The 15080-nt window shown below is 51.0% G+C and overlaps 1 protein-coding gene across 12 annotated transcripts in view; it reads left to right on the top strand.

Annotated features, from left to right (window-relative positions):
- The window catches only part of LOC147110302 (myosin phosphatase Rho-interacting protein-like), a 205232-nt gene that overhangs the window by 136682 nt on the left and 53470 nt on the right, over positions 1-15080 (top strand). For 6 of the 12 annotated variants that reach the window (XM_086000158.1, XM_086000161.1, XM_086000156.1 and 3 more), the window contains one exon: positions 181-688. In XM_086000158.1, coding sequence (XP_085856284.1) covers positions 181-688 — 508 coding nt within the window. The remainder of the gene's footprint in view (positions 1-180; positions 689-15080) is intronic. The other 6 variants (XM_086000157.1, XM_086000168.1, XM_086000163.1 and 3 more) reach the window with 3 other exon arrangements.

Below are 15080 nucleotides of genomic sequence, written 5' to 3'. Positions count from 1 at the left end.
GGACCTGGGGGTAGAGGGAGGTGCCTCACCATAATTTGCTTTCGCTGGTGGTGAGAGAGTAAAACTTGACTGCTGCTTTTTACTGCAATCCATTCTAGGTAGCATGGTGTCACTCTGTTGGGAGGGCTGTTGCATCTTCACGCTCTGATTCTAAACAAATTCTCTCTTCCTCCTGAACAGCAGCCCAGGGTGTGGTTAATGGTGATGAGATGGATGGCCAGCAGAAGAAGCGTGTGGAGAGTGGCTACTTTTCCCTGGAGAAGCTGAAGTCTGACTCGAAGCAGCTCACCTCCCCTCCTAGCAGCAGCACCACCAGCAGGTATAGTTCCTCTGAGAGTGGCATGGTAACACCGTGCCACTCTAGCCTGTACAGTGATCCTTTCCCTCCTGCAGGTAACCTCCTCCCCAATGGCTCTTGTGTTAGCTCTTCCCAGAGCTCCTTGGACTCAGAGACCAGCAGTGTCACGCTGATGAGCATAGCAAGCTCAAACAGCAGGCTTGGGGAAGGACGAAGTCGTTCCCCAGCTACAAGGACCACTCGGGACTATGCCACACTGGCAGATATCCCCAAAGCCATGAAGATCAGCAACAAACAGGCCTTCCAAGCAAATGAGCAGCAGGAGCAGCGATTTCGTACCTGCAGTCCTGGAAGAATAGAGTTGGAACACTTGTTTGGCTCTGAACGAAGGTAAGAAACTGAAGGTGGTGGAAACTCATTGTGAATTTTAAAATCTGACTGACTCTTATTACATACCCATCCCTGTAATGCAGTGTCGTTTCTGACCAAGGGCAGGCACTAAGCCACTGCTCTTTTTAATTTCAAGCACAAACTGAGTCTCAAAAGACTTGGGTACTGGAATACATTACAAATTTATTTTACCAAGGATGTATGAGGGCAAGAAGGGTATATAATAAGTGATGTTCAAACATGGTGCTCCTACTTCCTGATGCTTTCGAATCTTGCATGTTTTAGATTACAGCTTGTTGCCGTTTCCGTAGCCTCCCTTTTTTCAGACCTCCTTTCTCCATGCATCGTTCTCTCGTGAGAGGGTGGGTTGGAACTTGTCCCCAGCTTCTGGTCCTGACTATATTGAGGTCTGGGGTCCCTGCCCCTACATTTGCCCTGTGCATTGCTGCATTTTACAGTATTGTATGCCAGTGTCCGCCACATAGCCTTTAAACCATTTTTAAAATGCGCTGGATCCACTCACAGCCAGTTCATGATAATCATGACACTGGTATTCCAAGGAGCGTTATCTATGCTTAGGCCACGATCTGTAAAGGAGAGCATTTCTCTCTGCTGCTCAGACACTGCTTGTAGACTCTTATTTCTTGGTATCAAGCAAGCAGTTGTTGTTGAACACATTTGTGAATTTTGCCAGTGTTATTAAGAGATATTAATATGGAAAGCTTGAAGTTACTGATCTGTTTGTTTCCTTATTCTGTTACATCCTGCCATACAGATTTCACACAGCAGGTGGCAGGGGATCTGCTATCTTCTGGCCTCTGATTTGCTGCCTGTATTCTGACCTTCGTTCAGTTCATCAGCGTGCTTACGTTCTGATGTAAAATTGTACTGCGATGCAAGCAGGTGCAGCGCATTGAGCTTGCTCAGTGACTGTTACTGGCCTGCATGATTATTTTTTAATTGCAGCATTCTCTTTTTTTTTTAACCAGTAGAGAAGTTTATTGTTCAGTGCCTCCGTGGCCCTCCAGGCCTCTTGGAGGAGGCTGACTTGGAGAATTGTGCAGGCACAGAAGGCCAAATCTCTCTTTTGTGAATCTGACTCTAACAGACGTACCGGAGATTGGAGGCACTGGACAGAGAGAGTGACACACTGGTAGGGTTAGCCTTTCTCCCTGAAAACCTGGTAAGTATTAAAAGGCTTCCTGCACTGTACACACTGAGGCCTCAGTCACAGCATCTTCGCCTTACTCGTCAACTTGTGCCCACCATTAAAACACCACAACTCCCATTCCTGAGAGGTTGGGGGAAGATTGGGTCACCAACAATAACCATCAAGTTTCGCGGTATGCATGATGTAAAAATTAGCACGAAAAGCACGCTGCAGATAGTCCTGGTGACACTGGTGGATGCTTGCCATTGTTTTTCTGATGGTTAAAGGTGTCACTTGCTTGGCAGGTATTGCCTGATCCTCACCCTGAGGGCAGTCACAATGCAGTAACATGACTTCATAAGTGAACAACCTGGCTTTCAAACTCTCTTTAAATTGCCATTAAGGAAAATTCCTGCAGACATGAGCAACCTTTGACCTTAACTCCTCTGCTTTGACGAGGCCCCTCGGGTGTTGGTGCTGACTGAATCGAAACTTCCCTCAAACAGGGTTTGGAGTAACTGACCTCAGCCAGAGGTCATTCTTAAAAACCTTTAGGGCTTTCTCTGGAAAATTCTTCTGTCTCACTGTTTTTAATTTCTCCTTAACAATATTTTCATGTGTACAAAAAAATAGGCTCTGATTTCTCACTCGGACACCGAGTAAAACAGCTGGATAGTCAGGATAGACAAGTGGGATATTTAATATTTTAACAATTCTTTCCAAGTCATTGTCATCAGACATTGGTATGTAAGAATATACTAATAAAAAAAAAATCCCTCACTCATTGAGTGTGAGACTGGAGCTGTGTGGTGTATGCATTAACCTCCACAAATGATTCAGTGCCACTCCTTTTCATGTTTAAATATTTTTGGAATAACTTCCGAGGGGTACAGTCTCTACCTGATGGCACAGGCCCTTCTTTTCTGCTGACACTGGGAATCGAAACAAGCTGTGCTGTTAATGCATCAAAAAGTGACTCCCCTCAACGTAGGGCCTTAGAAGTTAGGGGAGTGGACAGAGAAAGGGGCAGGGGATGGGAAAAGAGAAACGGATGTATTCTGTTCATATTGTGGAAGTGACTCTGAAGGGGAGTTCAGAACAAGGAGGCATAACCTTAAAATTAAAGCTTGGCCATTCAGGGATGCTGTCAGGAAGCATTTCTTCACACAAAGGGTGGTGGAAATTGGGAACTCTTTCCCCCCCAAAAAGCCATTGAGGCTGGGAGTCAATTGAAAATTTCAAAACTGAAATTAATAGGTTTTTGTTCGGCCAGGACATTGAGGGTTACGGAACCAAGGCAGGTAGATGGAGTTAAGATACAGATCAGCCATTATCTAACTGACTGAATGGCTGAATGGCCTACTCCAGTTCCAATGTTCCCGTGTACGATCGGAGACTTGTATTCTCAATTTTCCTTGTTTACCCTACCAGTGGGGGAAGAGGGAGAATTTGGAAATGTCAATACAGGAACAAGTGCACATATGCAAGGTTCATCAGGGCATACGATTGCTCTAAAGCTGAATTTGCAACTTTCTCATTCTGGCCACAGACCGTCACTGATCTTGGCGGGGAGGTCCTTACAAGCCAAACCAAAATGGCAGCCATTGCCACGAACTTTACCCCCCTGGAGGTAGGAAATTAAGCAGCTGTGCTGCCTGTGTCCAAAGCTAGCACTGTGATAAATATAGTTGGAGACTGACGGGCACATGAGTGTGTTGTGTTTTTCTGTCTTGAGCCTTGTTCCAAAACTGATTTAGAAGCAGCCAGGAAAGATATCACCATGGAGGCACAAGGCTACTCCTATCTTGGAGGAATGGGAGATGGGTGGGAGGTGGGGGAGTATAAAGAGAGCTGGGGGTGGAGGGGGATGGTGGGGGAGGTGGTTGTTATACAAAAGGAGCTGGAGGGACAGAAGGAACATTTCCCTTCACACCATGATGTCAAACCTGCTTTTGCTGGAAGCAGCGAGTTTCTTGCCTTGAATGGAATAGTGATGTCTAAATGGGTTTTGACATTACCATTCTCTAACAACATACCAATAAAAGATTCTTAATTACTCTTGTTCACTGGTAAAACGAGTGGCTTTCGGGATGGTGCGGCGGAATGAAAAATTTTGAGAGTCCATCTATGTGCTCCATTGGTTCAGACAGCCCCAGGCAGTGAGTCACCAAGATCAAATGAATGATTTAACTGGGCATGGAAGGGTTAAGTGAGGGTTTCATCCCACCTGGGAATCCATGGCCCATAATTTATCTTGGTGAGATGTTATTGAGCTGCTGCTGTTTGTCACCCTGTACAGAGATCCTTTGGCTTCCCTGACAGATATGTATTAATCACTGTAATCGAAGCTGAGCTGTAGGTGGCTGCCAATCAAATACCTGTGATTATAAGACCAGCGATCGATGAGAAAAATGGTGAATACTGAAATCTAAGCAAAAACATAAAATTCTGAAAAGCTGTAGCAGGTTCATCAACATCTGAAAGATAAAACACAGATTAATGTTCTGGGCGGGACCTTTCACCAGAGCTGATCAAATATTGCTGTTACGACAGTGTCTGAACAGCTTGGTGATTCATTGCCCCCATGTGTTGTTGGGCAGTATTACAGTTGTGTTTACATTGTGAGCTGTTTTTGAGGGCATGTTGTTATGAAAAAAGTAGAAATAATTTTTATATATAGATAAGAGTTTGTCTGTCTGTCTGTGTGGGAAGGAGAGAGAGCGAGAGAAGGAAAGAGAGAGAGAGACTGGGGGGGTTGGGGGGAGAGAGGCCTGGGGGGAGAAGAGAGAGACTGGGGGGGGAGAGAGAGACTGGGGGGGAAGAGAGGGACTGGGGGAAGAGAGAGAGAGCCTGGGGGGACGGGAGAGAGAGAGACTGGGGGGAAGAGAAAGAGAGAGAGAGAGAGAGAGAGACTGCTGGATTTAGTTCGGGATTAGCCTGGAGGAAGAAGGCGAGCTCTCCCTCCCTCTACCACCCCTTCACTCTTTCCCTCCCTCACCCTCTCTCCCTCACCCTCTCTCTCCCTGCCCCCCTCTCTCTCCCCGTCCTCCCTCCCTCTCTCTCTCTCTCTCTCTCTCTCTCTCTCTCTCTCTCTCTCCTTTCCTCTATCCCTCCCTAGCGCCTCAGGCCCAGCCCGACTCACCTCGGTACCAGAACGGAGTCAGTCCGACACTGGGAGGCCGGGTACCCATCGCTCTGAAGCGAGCCCGGGGTTCCTCATGGTTAATGCGGCGGGCCTTTGGACCCGGTTGGCCGGGCGGCAGACGAACACCTTTCGCTGCAGAGTCCCGTGTCCGATTTCGGTCGGGGACGGCTCGTTGGAAAGCCCCGGTTTTCCCGGTCCCGCACTCACGGCAAGAGAGAGGGAAGGAGAGCGAGAGAGAGGGAAGAGAGTGAGGGAAGGAGATAGTTTTCCCGCGGCCGCCATTTTGTGAGGTACTAACGGCAGTTTGAAAGATTAGGCCCCGCCCACACACGCCATGAAACTCCCCTCATGATGCAGCGCGCTCCCCCTTCACATCACTCAATGCTAATGAGCGGATTTCCCCCATATGATTGGCCAACCGCTAATGAGCGGAATTTTGAACGTTTTTTGCCTACTGTCCGAACAATTTTTGTCTGACCAAAAAGTAAATACGCCTAGGACACCCTCCTAATCATAACCTTTCTTTTGATATAACATATGTGTAGGTACGCTCTATAACTTTTGTGTGATACCCGGACAGACAGACAGACATCACTATCCTTTTATATATACTAGCTGGAGTGCCCGGCGGTGCCGAGGGTTTTTTGAGGGCATGTTGTTGGAAGAGAGAGAGAGAGAGAGCGACTGGGGGGAAGAGAGAGAGCGACTGGGGGGAAGAGAGAGAGCGACTGGGGGGAAGAGAGCGAGCGACTGGGGGGAAGAGAGCGAGCGACTGGGGGGAAGAGAGCGTGCGACTGGGGGGAAGAGAGAGCGCGACTGGGGGAAAGAGAGAGAGCGACTGGGGGGAAGAGAGAGAGCGACTGGGGGGAAGAGAGAGCGACTGGGGGGAAGAGAGAGCGACTGGGGGGAAGAGAGAGCGACTGGGGGGAAGAGAGAGCGACTGGGGGGGAAGAGAGAGCGCGACTGCGGGGGAAGAGAGAGCGCGACTGGGGGAAAGAGAGCGCGACTGGGGGGCAGAGCGAGAGCGAGACTGGGGGGCAGAGCGAGACTGGGGGGCAGAGCGAGACTGGGGGGCAGAGCGAGACTGGGGGGCAGAGCGAGACTGGGGGGCAGAGCGAGACTGGGGGGCAGAGCGAGACTGGGGGGCAGAGCGAGACTGGGGGGCAGAGCGAGAGCGAGACTGGGGGGCAGAGCGAGAGCGAGACTGGGGGGCAGAGCGAGAGCGAGACTGGGGGGCAGAGCGAGAGCGAGACTGGGGGGCAGAGCGAGAGCGAGACTGGGGGGCAGAGCGAGAGCGAGACTGGGGGGCAGAGCGAGAGCGAGACTGGGGGGCAGAGCGAGAGCGAGACTGGGGGGCAGAGCGAGAGCGAGACTGGGGGGCAGAGCGAGAGCGAGACTGGGGGGCAGAGCGAGAGCGAGACTGGGGGGCAGAGCGAGAGCGAGACTGGGGGGCAGAGCGAGAGCGAGACTGGGGGGCAGAGCGAGAGCGAGACTGGGGGGCAGAGCGAGACGGGGGGGCAGAGCGAGAGCGAGACTGGGGGGCAGAGCGAGACGGAGACTGGGGGGCAGAGCGAGAGCGAGACTGGGGGGCAGAGCGAGAGCGAGACTGGGGGGCAGAGCGAGAGCGAGACTGGGGGGCAGAGCGAGAGCGAGACTGGGGGGCAGAGCGAGAGCGAGACTGGGGGGCAGAGCGAGAGCGAGACTGGGGGGCAGAGCGAGAGCGAGACTGGGGGGCAGAGCGAGACTGGGGGGGAGAGCGAGACTGGGGGGCAGAGCGAGAGCGAGACTGGGGGGCAGAGCGAGACTGGGGGGCAGAGCGAGAGCGAGACTGGGGGGCAGAGCGAGAGCGAGACTGGGGGGCAGAGCGAGAGCGAGACTGGGGGGCAGAGCGAGAGCGAGACGGGGGGGCAGAGCGAGAGCGAGACTGGGGGGCAGAGCGAGACTGGGGGGCAGAGCGAGAGCGAGACTGGGGGGGAGAGCGAGAGCGAGACTGGGGGGGCAGAGCGAGAGCGAGACTGGGGGGGGGGGGAGTGCGGGAGCGAGACTGGGAGTGCGGGAGCGAGACTGGGAGCGAGACTGGGAGCGAGACTGGGAGCGAGACCGGGGGCGCGGGACCGGGGGCGCGGGACCGGGGGAGCGGGACCGGGGGAGCGCGGGAGTGGGACCGGGGGCGCGGGACCGGGGGCGCGGGAGCGGGCGCGGGACTGGGAGAATGTCAAACTTGAAAGTTCGCAAGAATAAACCCAAAACAAAAAACTATGAAAAATGGTTTGACCCAAATTGCCATAACATGAGGAAAAAACTCAGAAAAATATCAAACCAAAAACACAGACAGCCAGAAAATGAGGAATTACGCCTTACTTATTGTCAGGCACGAACACAATACAAAAACACACTCAGAACCAAAAAAGAGCAGTATATTAAGAATACACTCAGCTCCATTGAGGAATCCATTGATTCCAATTGTTTCTGGGACAACTGGAATACGTTACACAAAAAACAACACGACGAATTGGCCATTCAAAACGGAGACACATGGGAAAACCATTTTGAAAAATTATACCAGAAAAACACACTAAGCCCAGAGCAATACCAAATAAGCAAAAAAACTGGAAAAGCTCGAATTGGTCATAAAAGATAACCAAAACCCGCTAGACCCCATAATAACTGAAAAAGAGCTATTTGAAAAACTCAAGGACCTGCGACCAGGAAAAGCTTGCGGTGCAGATGGCATCCTAAGCGAGATGATTAAACACACGGACGATAAAATGAAATTGGCTATCCTAAAACACTTCAACTTGGTTCTGAGTGTCGGTCACTTCCCTGATATCTGGAACAAAGGACTCATAACGCCCATATACAAAAGTGGAGACAAAGTTGACCCAAATAACTATCGAGGCATCTGTGTAAACAGTAACCTGGGGAAGGTATTCTGTAATATCATAAACAAAAGACTTATAAACTTCCTTGAGGAGCACAATGTCTTGAGTAAAAGCCAAATTGGATTCCTACCAAACTATAGAACATCAGATCATATCTTTACCCTGCATACCCTAATTGACAAACATGTTCATCAAAACAAAAGCAAAATTTTTGCCTGCTTTATAGATTTCCAGAAGGCTTTCGATTCCATCTGTCACGACGGTCTATTGAAACTTATTGAAAGTGGTGTAGGGGGAAAAACATATGATGTAATTAAATCAATGTATACAAACAATAAATGTGCAGTTAAAATTGGAGACAAACAAACAAAATACTTCCCACAGGAGCGTGGTGTGACGCAGGGCTCGCCCATCTCACCGACACTCTTTAATATTTACATAAATGAATTGGAAAACTACTTGAACAATCTACAGCACCCGGCCTCACCCAGATGAACCAAGGTATAATCTCCTCTAAGTCGAGGGGGGGGGGGGGGGGGGGGGGGGGGGGGTCGGGGGGAGCAGAACCTGGATCTGCTAGAGTCGTACTGTCAGACCTGGGCCCTGACAATAAACCCCCAAAAAACCAAAGTCCTTGTGTTCCAGCAAAGATCCAGACATCAGGGACCCAGAATAAATTTCACACTAGGAACAACTAAAATTGAACAAACCACTAACTACACATACTTGGGCTTAAAAATCAGTTCTATGGGAAATTTTCATCTGGCTGTGAATGAACTGAAAGAGAAAGCAAGAAGGGCTTTCTATGCCATTAAAAAAATCAATCCAAATAGAAATCCCAATTAGCATTTGGCTCAAAATTTTCAAATCGGTAATTGAACCAATTGCACTCTATGGCAGTGAGGTGTGGGGACCGCTAACACAACAAGAATTTGCAAAATGGGACAAACACCCAATTGAGATCCTACATGCAGAATTCTGTAAAAGTATCCTCCGGACTCAAAGGAAAACCATAAACAATGCATGCAGGGCAGAACTAGGCCAATATCCATTAATAATTACTATCCAAAAAAGAGCCACCAAATTTTGGAAACACCTAAAAATGAGCAAACCCCACTGCTATCATTACGAAGCCCTGAAATGCCAAGAGAGGATCATAAAGTAGAATACCCTCAGTCAACGAGTCCTGGGACTCAGTGAAGTCACTACTAACAATAACCAGCCCCAGGACAGTGACATCGTAGCACAGAGAATTCGACCCAACACAATTGTCACTAAGCAAAAGGAAAAATATCTGTCATATTGGGCAGAAACAACAAAAACCCAAAACAAACTCAATTGCTACTTGGCCCTGAACAGACAATACAACATGGCTGAACACCTGACCATGGTAAAGGATAGCAAATTGAGAAAAACCTTGACTATGTACCGACTTAGTGAGCATAGCCTGGCTATCGAAAAAGGCAGACACAGACAGACCTGGCTGACAAGAGAGAACAGGATATGCTCTCACTGCAGTCAGGGAGTGGTGGAGACAGAGATGCACTTCCTCACAGCTTGTGGAAAATATCAGGGCATCAGGGAGAATTGCTACCCAAAATTCACAAAAATATGCCCTGAATTCAGAAATTTGAATGACGACCAAAAACTCCCATACCTACTAGGGGAAGAGAGAAATTGTGTAACCTTAGCGGCATGCTATGTTACAGCTTGCCATAAACAGAGGGACAACCACTAAATATAAGAGAAGAGTATATACAAATTATATGAATGTATATTTATACACTCGGGGATATATCTGTTTATACACTGTATGGATAGATCTGCGTTTGTGTTCAACCACAAATGTTTTTCGATGCTTTGCCAACATAAGATGTACCATGTCATGCCAATAAAGCGATTTGAATTGAATTGAATTGAATGGAGTGTGAGAGAGAGAGACTGGGAGTGTGAGAGAGAGAGACTGGGAGTGTGAGAGAGAGAGACTGGGAGTGTGAGAGAGAGAGACTGGGAGAGTGAGAGAGACTGGGAGTGTGAGTGTGAGAGAGACTGGGAGTGTGTGTGTGAGAGAGAGACTGGGAGTGTGTGTGTGAGAGAGAGACTGGGAGTGTGTGTGTGAGAGAGAGACTGGGAGTGTGTGTGTGAGAGAGAGACTGGGAGTGTGTGTGTGAGAGAGAGACTGGGAGTGTGTGTGAGAGAGAGACTGGGAGTGTGTGTGAGAGAGAGACTGGGAGTGTGTGTGAGAGAGAGAGACTGGGAGTGTGTGAGAGAGAGAGAGACTGGGAGTGAGAGAGAAAGAGAGAGACTGGGAGTGTGAGAGAGAGAGAGACTGGGAGTGTGAGAGAGACTGTGAGAGAGAGAGACTGGGAGTGTGAGAGAGAGAGAGACTGGGAGTGAGAGAGAGAGAGAGACTGGGAGTGAGAGAGAGAGAGAGACTGGGAGTGAGAGAGAGAGAGAGACTGGGAGTGAGAGAGAGAGACTGGGAGTGTGAGAGAGAGAGAGAGACTGGGAGTGTGAGAGAGCGAGAGAGAGAGAGACTGGGAGTGAGAGAGAGAGAGAGAGACTGGGAGTGTGAGAGAGACTGGGAGTGAGAGAGAGACTGGGAGTGAGAGAGAGAGAGAGAGAGAGACTGGGAGTGAGAGAGAGAGAGACTGGGAGTGAGAGAGAGAGAGACGGAGTGAGAGAGAGAGACTGGGAGAGAGAGAGACTGGGAGTGTGAGAGAGAGAGACTGGGAGTGTGAGAGAGAGAGACTGGGAGTGTGAGAGAGAGAGACTGGGAGTGTGAGAGAGAGAGACTGGGAGTGTGAGAGAGAGAGACTGGGAGTGTGAGAGAGAGAGACTGGGAGTGTGAGAGAGAGAGACTGGGAGTGTGAGAGAGAGAGACTGGGAGTGTGAGAGAGAGAGACTGGGAGTGTGAGAGAGAGAGACTGGGAGTGTGAGAGAGAGAGAGAGACTGGGAGTGAGAGAGAGAGAGAGACTGGGAGTGAGAGAGAGAGAGAGACTGGGAGTGTGAGAGAGAGAGACTGGGAGTGTGAGAGAGAGAGACGGAGTGAGAGAGAGAGGGAGTGAGAGAGAGAGACTGGGAGTGAGAGAGAGAGAGAGAGAGACTGGGAGTGAGAGAGAGAGAGAGACTGGGAGTGTGAGAGAGAGAGACTGGGAGTGTGAGAGAGAGAGAGACTGGGAGTGTGAGAGAGAGACTGGGAGTGTGAGAGAGAGAGAGAGAGACTGGGAGTGAGAGAGAGAGAGAGAGAGACTGGGAGTGTGAGAGAGAGAGACTGGGAGTGTGAGAGAGAGACTGGGAGTGTGAGAGAGAGAGACTGGGAGTGAGAGAGAGAGACTGGGAGTGAGAGAGGGAGTGAGAGAGAGAGACTGGGAGTGAGAGAGGGAGTGAGAGAGAGAGACTGGGAGTGAGAGAGAGAGAGAGAGAGAGACTGGGAGTGAGAGTGAGAGAGAGAGAGAGAGACTGGGAGTGAGAGAGAGACTGGGAGTGAGAGAGAGAGACTGGGAGTGAGAGAGAGAGACTGGGAGTGTGAGAGAGAGAGAGAGAGAGACTGGGAGTGTGAGAGAGAGAGAGACTGGGAGTGTGAGAGAGAGACTGACTGGGAGTGTGAGAGAGAGACTGACTGGGAGTGTGAGAGAGACTGACTGGGAGTGTGAGAGAGAGACTGACTGGGAGTGTGCGGGAGAGACTGACTGGGAGTGTGAGAGAGAGACTGACTGGGAGTGTGAGAGAGAGACTGACTGGGAGTGTGAGAGAGAGACTGACTGGGAGTGTGAGAGAGAGACTGACTGGGAGTGTGAGAGAGAGACTGACTGGGAGTGTGAGAGAGAGACTGACTGGGAGTGTGAGAGAGAGACTGACTGGGAGTGTGAGAGAGAGAGACTGGGAGTGTGAGAGAGAGAGACTGGGAGTGAGAGAGAGAGAGACTGGGAGTGTGAGAGAGAGAGAGAGAGACTGGGAGTGTGAGAGAGAGAGAGAGAGACTGGGAGTGTGAGAGAGAGACTGGGAGTGTGAGAGAGAGACTGGGAGTGTGAGAGAGAGAGACTGGGAGTGAGAGAGAGAGAGAGACTGGGAGTGAGAGAGAGAGAGAGACTGGGAGTGAGAGAGAGACTGGGAGTGAGAGAGAGAGACTGTGAGTGTGAGAGAGAGAGAGAGAGACTGGGAGTGAGAGAGAGAGAGAGAGACTGGGAGTGTGAGAGAGAGACTGGGAGTGTGAGAGAGAGAGAGAGAGACTGGGAGTGAGAGAGAGAGAGAGAGACTGGGAGTGTGAGAGAGAGAGACTGGGAGTGTGAGAGAGAGACTGGGAGTGTGAGAGAGAGAGACTGGGAGTGTGAGAGAGAGAGACTGGGAGTGTGAGAGAGAGAGACTGGGAGTGTGAGAGAGAGAGACTGGGAGTGTGAGAGAGAGAGAGAGAGACTGGGAGTGAGAGAGAGAGAGACTGGGAGTGTGAGAGAGAGACTGGGAGTGTGTGAGAGAGAGACTGGGAGTGTGAGAGAGAGAGACTGGGAGTGTGAGAGAGAGAGACTGGGAGTGAGAGAGAGAGACTGGGAGTGTGAGAGAGAGAGAGACTGGGAGTGTGAGAGAGAGAGAGACTGGGAGTGTGAGAGAGAGACTGACTGGGAGTGTGAGAGAGAGACTGACTGGGAGTGTGAGAGAGACTGACTGGGAGTGTGAGAGAGAGACTGACTGGGAGTGTGCGGGAGAGACTGACTGGGAGTGTGAGAGAGAGACTGACTGGGAGTGTGAGAGAGAGACTGACTGGGAGTGTGAGAGAGAGACTGACTGGGAGTGTGAGAGAGAGACTGACTGGGAGTGTGAGAGAGAGACTGACTGGGAGTGTGAGAGAGAGACTGACTGGGAGTGTGAGAGAGAGAGACTGGGAGTGTGAGAGAGAGAGACTGGGAGTGTGAGAGAGAGAGACTGGGAGTGTGAGAGAGAGAGAGAGACTGGGAGTGAGAGAGAGAGAGAGACTGGGAGTGAGAGAGAGACTGGGAGTGAGAGAGAGAGACTGGGAGTGTGAGAGAGAGAGACTGGGAGTGTGAGAGAGAGAGACTGGGAGTGTGAGAGAGAGAGAGAGAGACTGGGAGTGAGAGAGAGAGAGAGAGACTGGGAGTGTGAGAGAGAGACTGGGAGTGTGAGAGAGAGACTGGGAGTGTGAGAGAGAGAGACTGGGAGTGTGAGAGAGAGAGACTGGGAGTGAGAGAGAGACTGGGAGTGAGAGAGAGAGACTGGGAGTGTGAGAGAGAGAGAGAGACTGGGAGTGTGAGAGAGAGAGAGACTGGGAGTGTGAGAGAGAGACTGACTGGGAGTGTGAGAGAGAGACTGACTGGGAGTGTGAGAGAGACTGACTGGGAGTGTGAGAGAGAGACTGACTGGGAGTGTGCGGGAGAGACTGACTGGGAGTGTGAGAGAGAGACTGACTGGGAGTGTGAGAGAGAGACTGACTGGGAGTGTGAGAGAGAGACTGATTGGGAGTGTGAGAGAGAGACTGACTGGGAGTGTGAGAGAGAGACTGACTGGGAGTGTGAGAGAGAGACTGACTGGGAGTGTGAGAGAGAGACTGACTGGGAGTGTGAGAGAGAGAGACTGGGAGTGTGAGAGAGAGAGACTGGGAGTGTGAGAGAGAGAGACTGGGAGTGTGAGAGAGAGAGACTGGGAGTGTGAGAGAGAGAGACTGGGAGTGTGAGAGAGAGAGACTGGGAGTGTGAGAGAGAGAGACTGGGAGTGTGAGAGAGAGAGAGAGAGACTGGGAGTGAGAGAGAGAGAGAGACTGGGAGTGTGAGAGAGAGACTGGGAGTGTGAGAGAGAGACTGGGAGTGTGAGAGAGAGAGACTGGGAGTGTGAGAGAGAGACTGGGAGTGAGAGAGAGAGACTGGGAGTGAGAGAGAGAGACTGGGAGTGAGAGAGAGAGAGAGAGAGAGAGATGGGGAGTGAGAGAGAGAGAGAGAGAGAGACTGGGAGTGTGAGAGAGAGAGAGAGACTGGGAGTGAGAGAGAGACTGGGAGTGAGAGAGAGAGAGAGAGAGACTGGGAGTGTGAGAGAGAGAGACTGGGAGTGTGAGAGAGAGAGACTGGGAGTGTGAGAGAGAGAGAGACTGGGAGTGTGAGAGAGAGAGACTGGGAGTGTGAGAGAGAGAGACTGGGAGTGAGAGAGGGAGTGAGAGAGAGAGACTGGAGAGAGAGAGAGAGAGAGAGAGAGAGAGAGACTGGGAGTGTGTGAGAGAGAGAGACTGGGAGTGTGAGAGAGAGAGAGACTGGGAGTGTGAGAGAGAGACTGACTGGGAGTGTGAGAGAGAGACTGACTGGGAGTGTGAGAGAGAGACTGACTGGGAGTGTGAGAGAGAGACTGACTGGGAGTGTGTGAGAGAGACTGACTGGGAGTGTGAGAGAGAGACTGACTGGGAGTGTGAGAGAGAGACTGACTGGGAGTGTGAGAGAGAGACTGACTGGGAGTGTGAGAGAGAGACTGACTGGGAGTGTGAGAGAGAGAGACTGGGAGTGTGTGTGAGAGAGACTGGGAGTGTGAGAGAGAGAGACTGGGAGTGAGAGAGAGGTGAGTGTGAGAGAGAGACTGGAGTGTGAGAGAGAGAGAGACTGGGAGTGAGAGAGGAGTGAGAGAGAGAGATGGGATGTGAGAGAGAGACTGGGAGTGTGAGAGAGAGAGACTGGGAGTGAGAGAGAGAGAGAGACTGGAGTGAGAGAGTGAGAGAGAGACTGGAGTGAGAGAGAGAGAGAGACTGGGGTGTGAGAGAGAGAGAGAGACTGGGAGTGAGAGAGAGAGAGAGACTGGGAGTGTGAGAGAGAGAGAGAGACTGGAGTGAGAGAGAGAGAGAGAGACTGGGAGGTGAGAGAGAGTGAGAGACTGGGAGTGAGAGAGAGAGAGAGAGAGAGACTGAGGAGAGAGAGAGACTGGAGTGAGAGAGAGACGAGAGAGTGTGAGAGTGTGAGAGAGAGAGAGACTGGGAGTGTGAGAGAGAGACTGAGACTGGGAGTGTGAGAGAGACTGACTGGGAGTGAGTGAGAGACTGACTGGAGTGTGCGAGAGACTGGGGAGTGGCTGACTGAGAGAGACTGGGAGTGTGGAGAGAGAGACTGGGAGTGTGTGAGAGTGTGAGAGAGAGAGAGACTGGGAGTGTGAGAGAGAGAGAGAGAGAGAGACTGGGAGTGTGTGGAGTGTGAGAGAGAGAGAGACTGGGAGTGTGAGAGAGACTGGGA

This window comes from Somniosus microcephalus, chromosome 11 (assembly GCF_052327205.1).
Source record: "Somniosus microcephalus isolate GS21.2 chromosome 11, FLI_Smic_1.0, whole genome shotgun sequence".
Lineage (NCBI taxonomy): Eukaryota > Metazoa > Chordata > Chondrichthyes > Squaliformes > Somniosidae > Somniosus > Somniosus microcephalus.
Note: the sequence above shows the minus strand (reverse complement) of the source record. Positions and strands in the feature narration are given on the sequence as shown.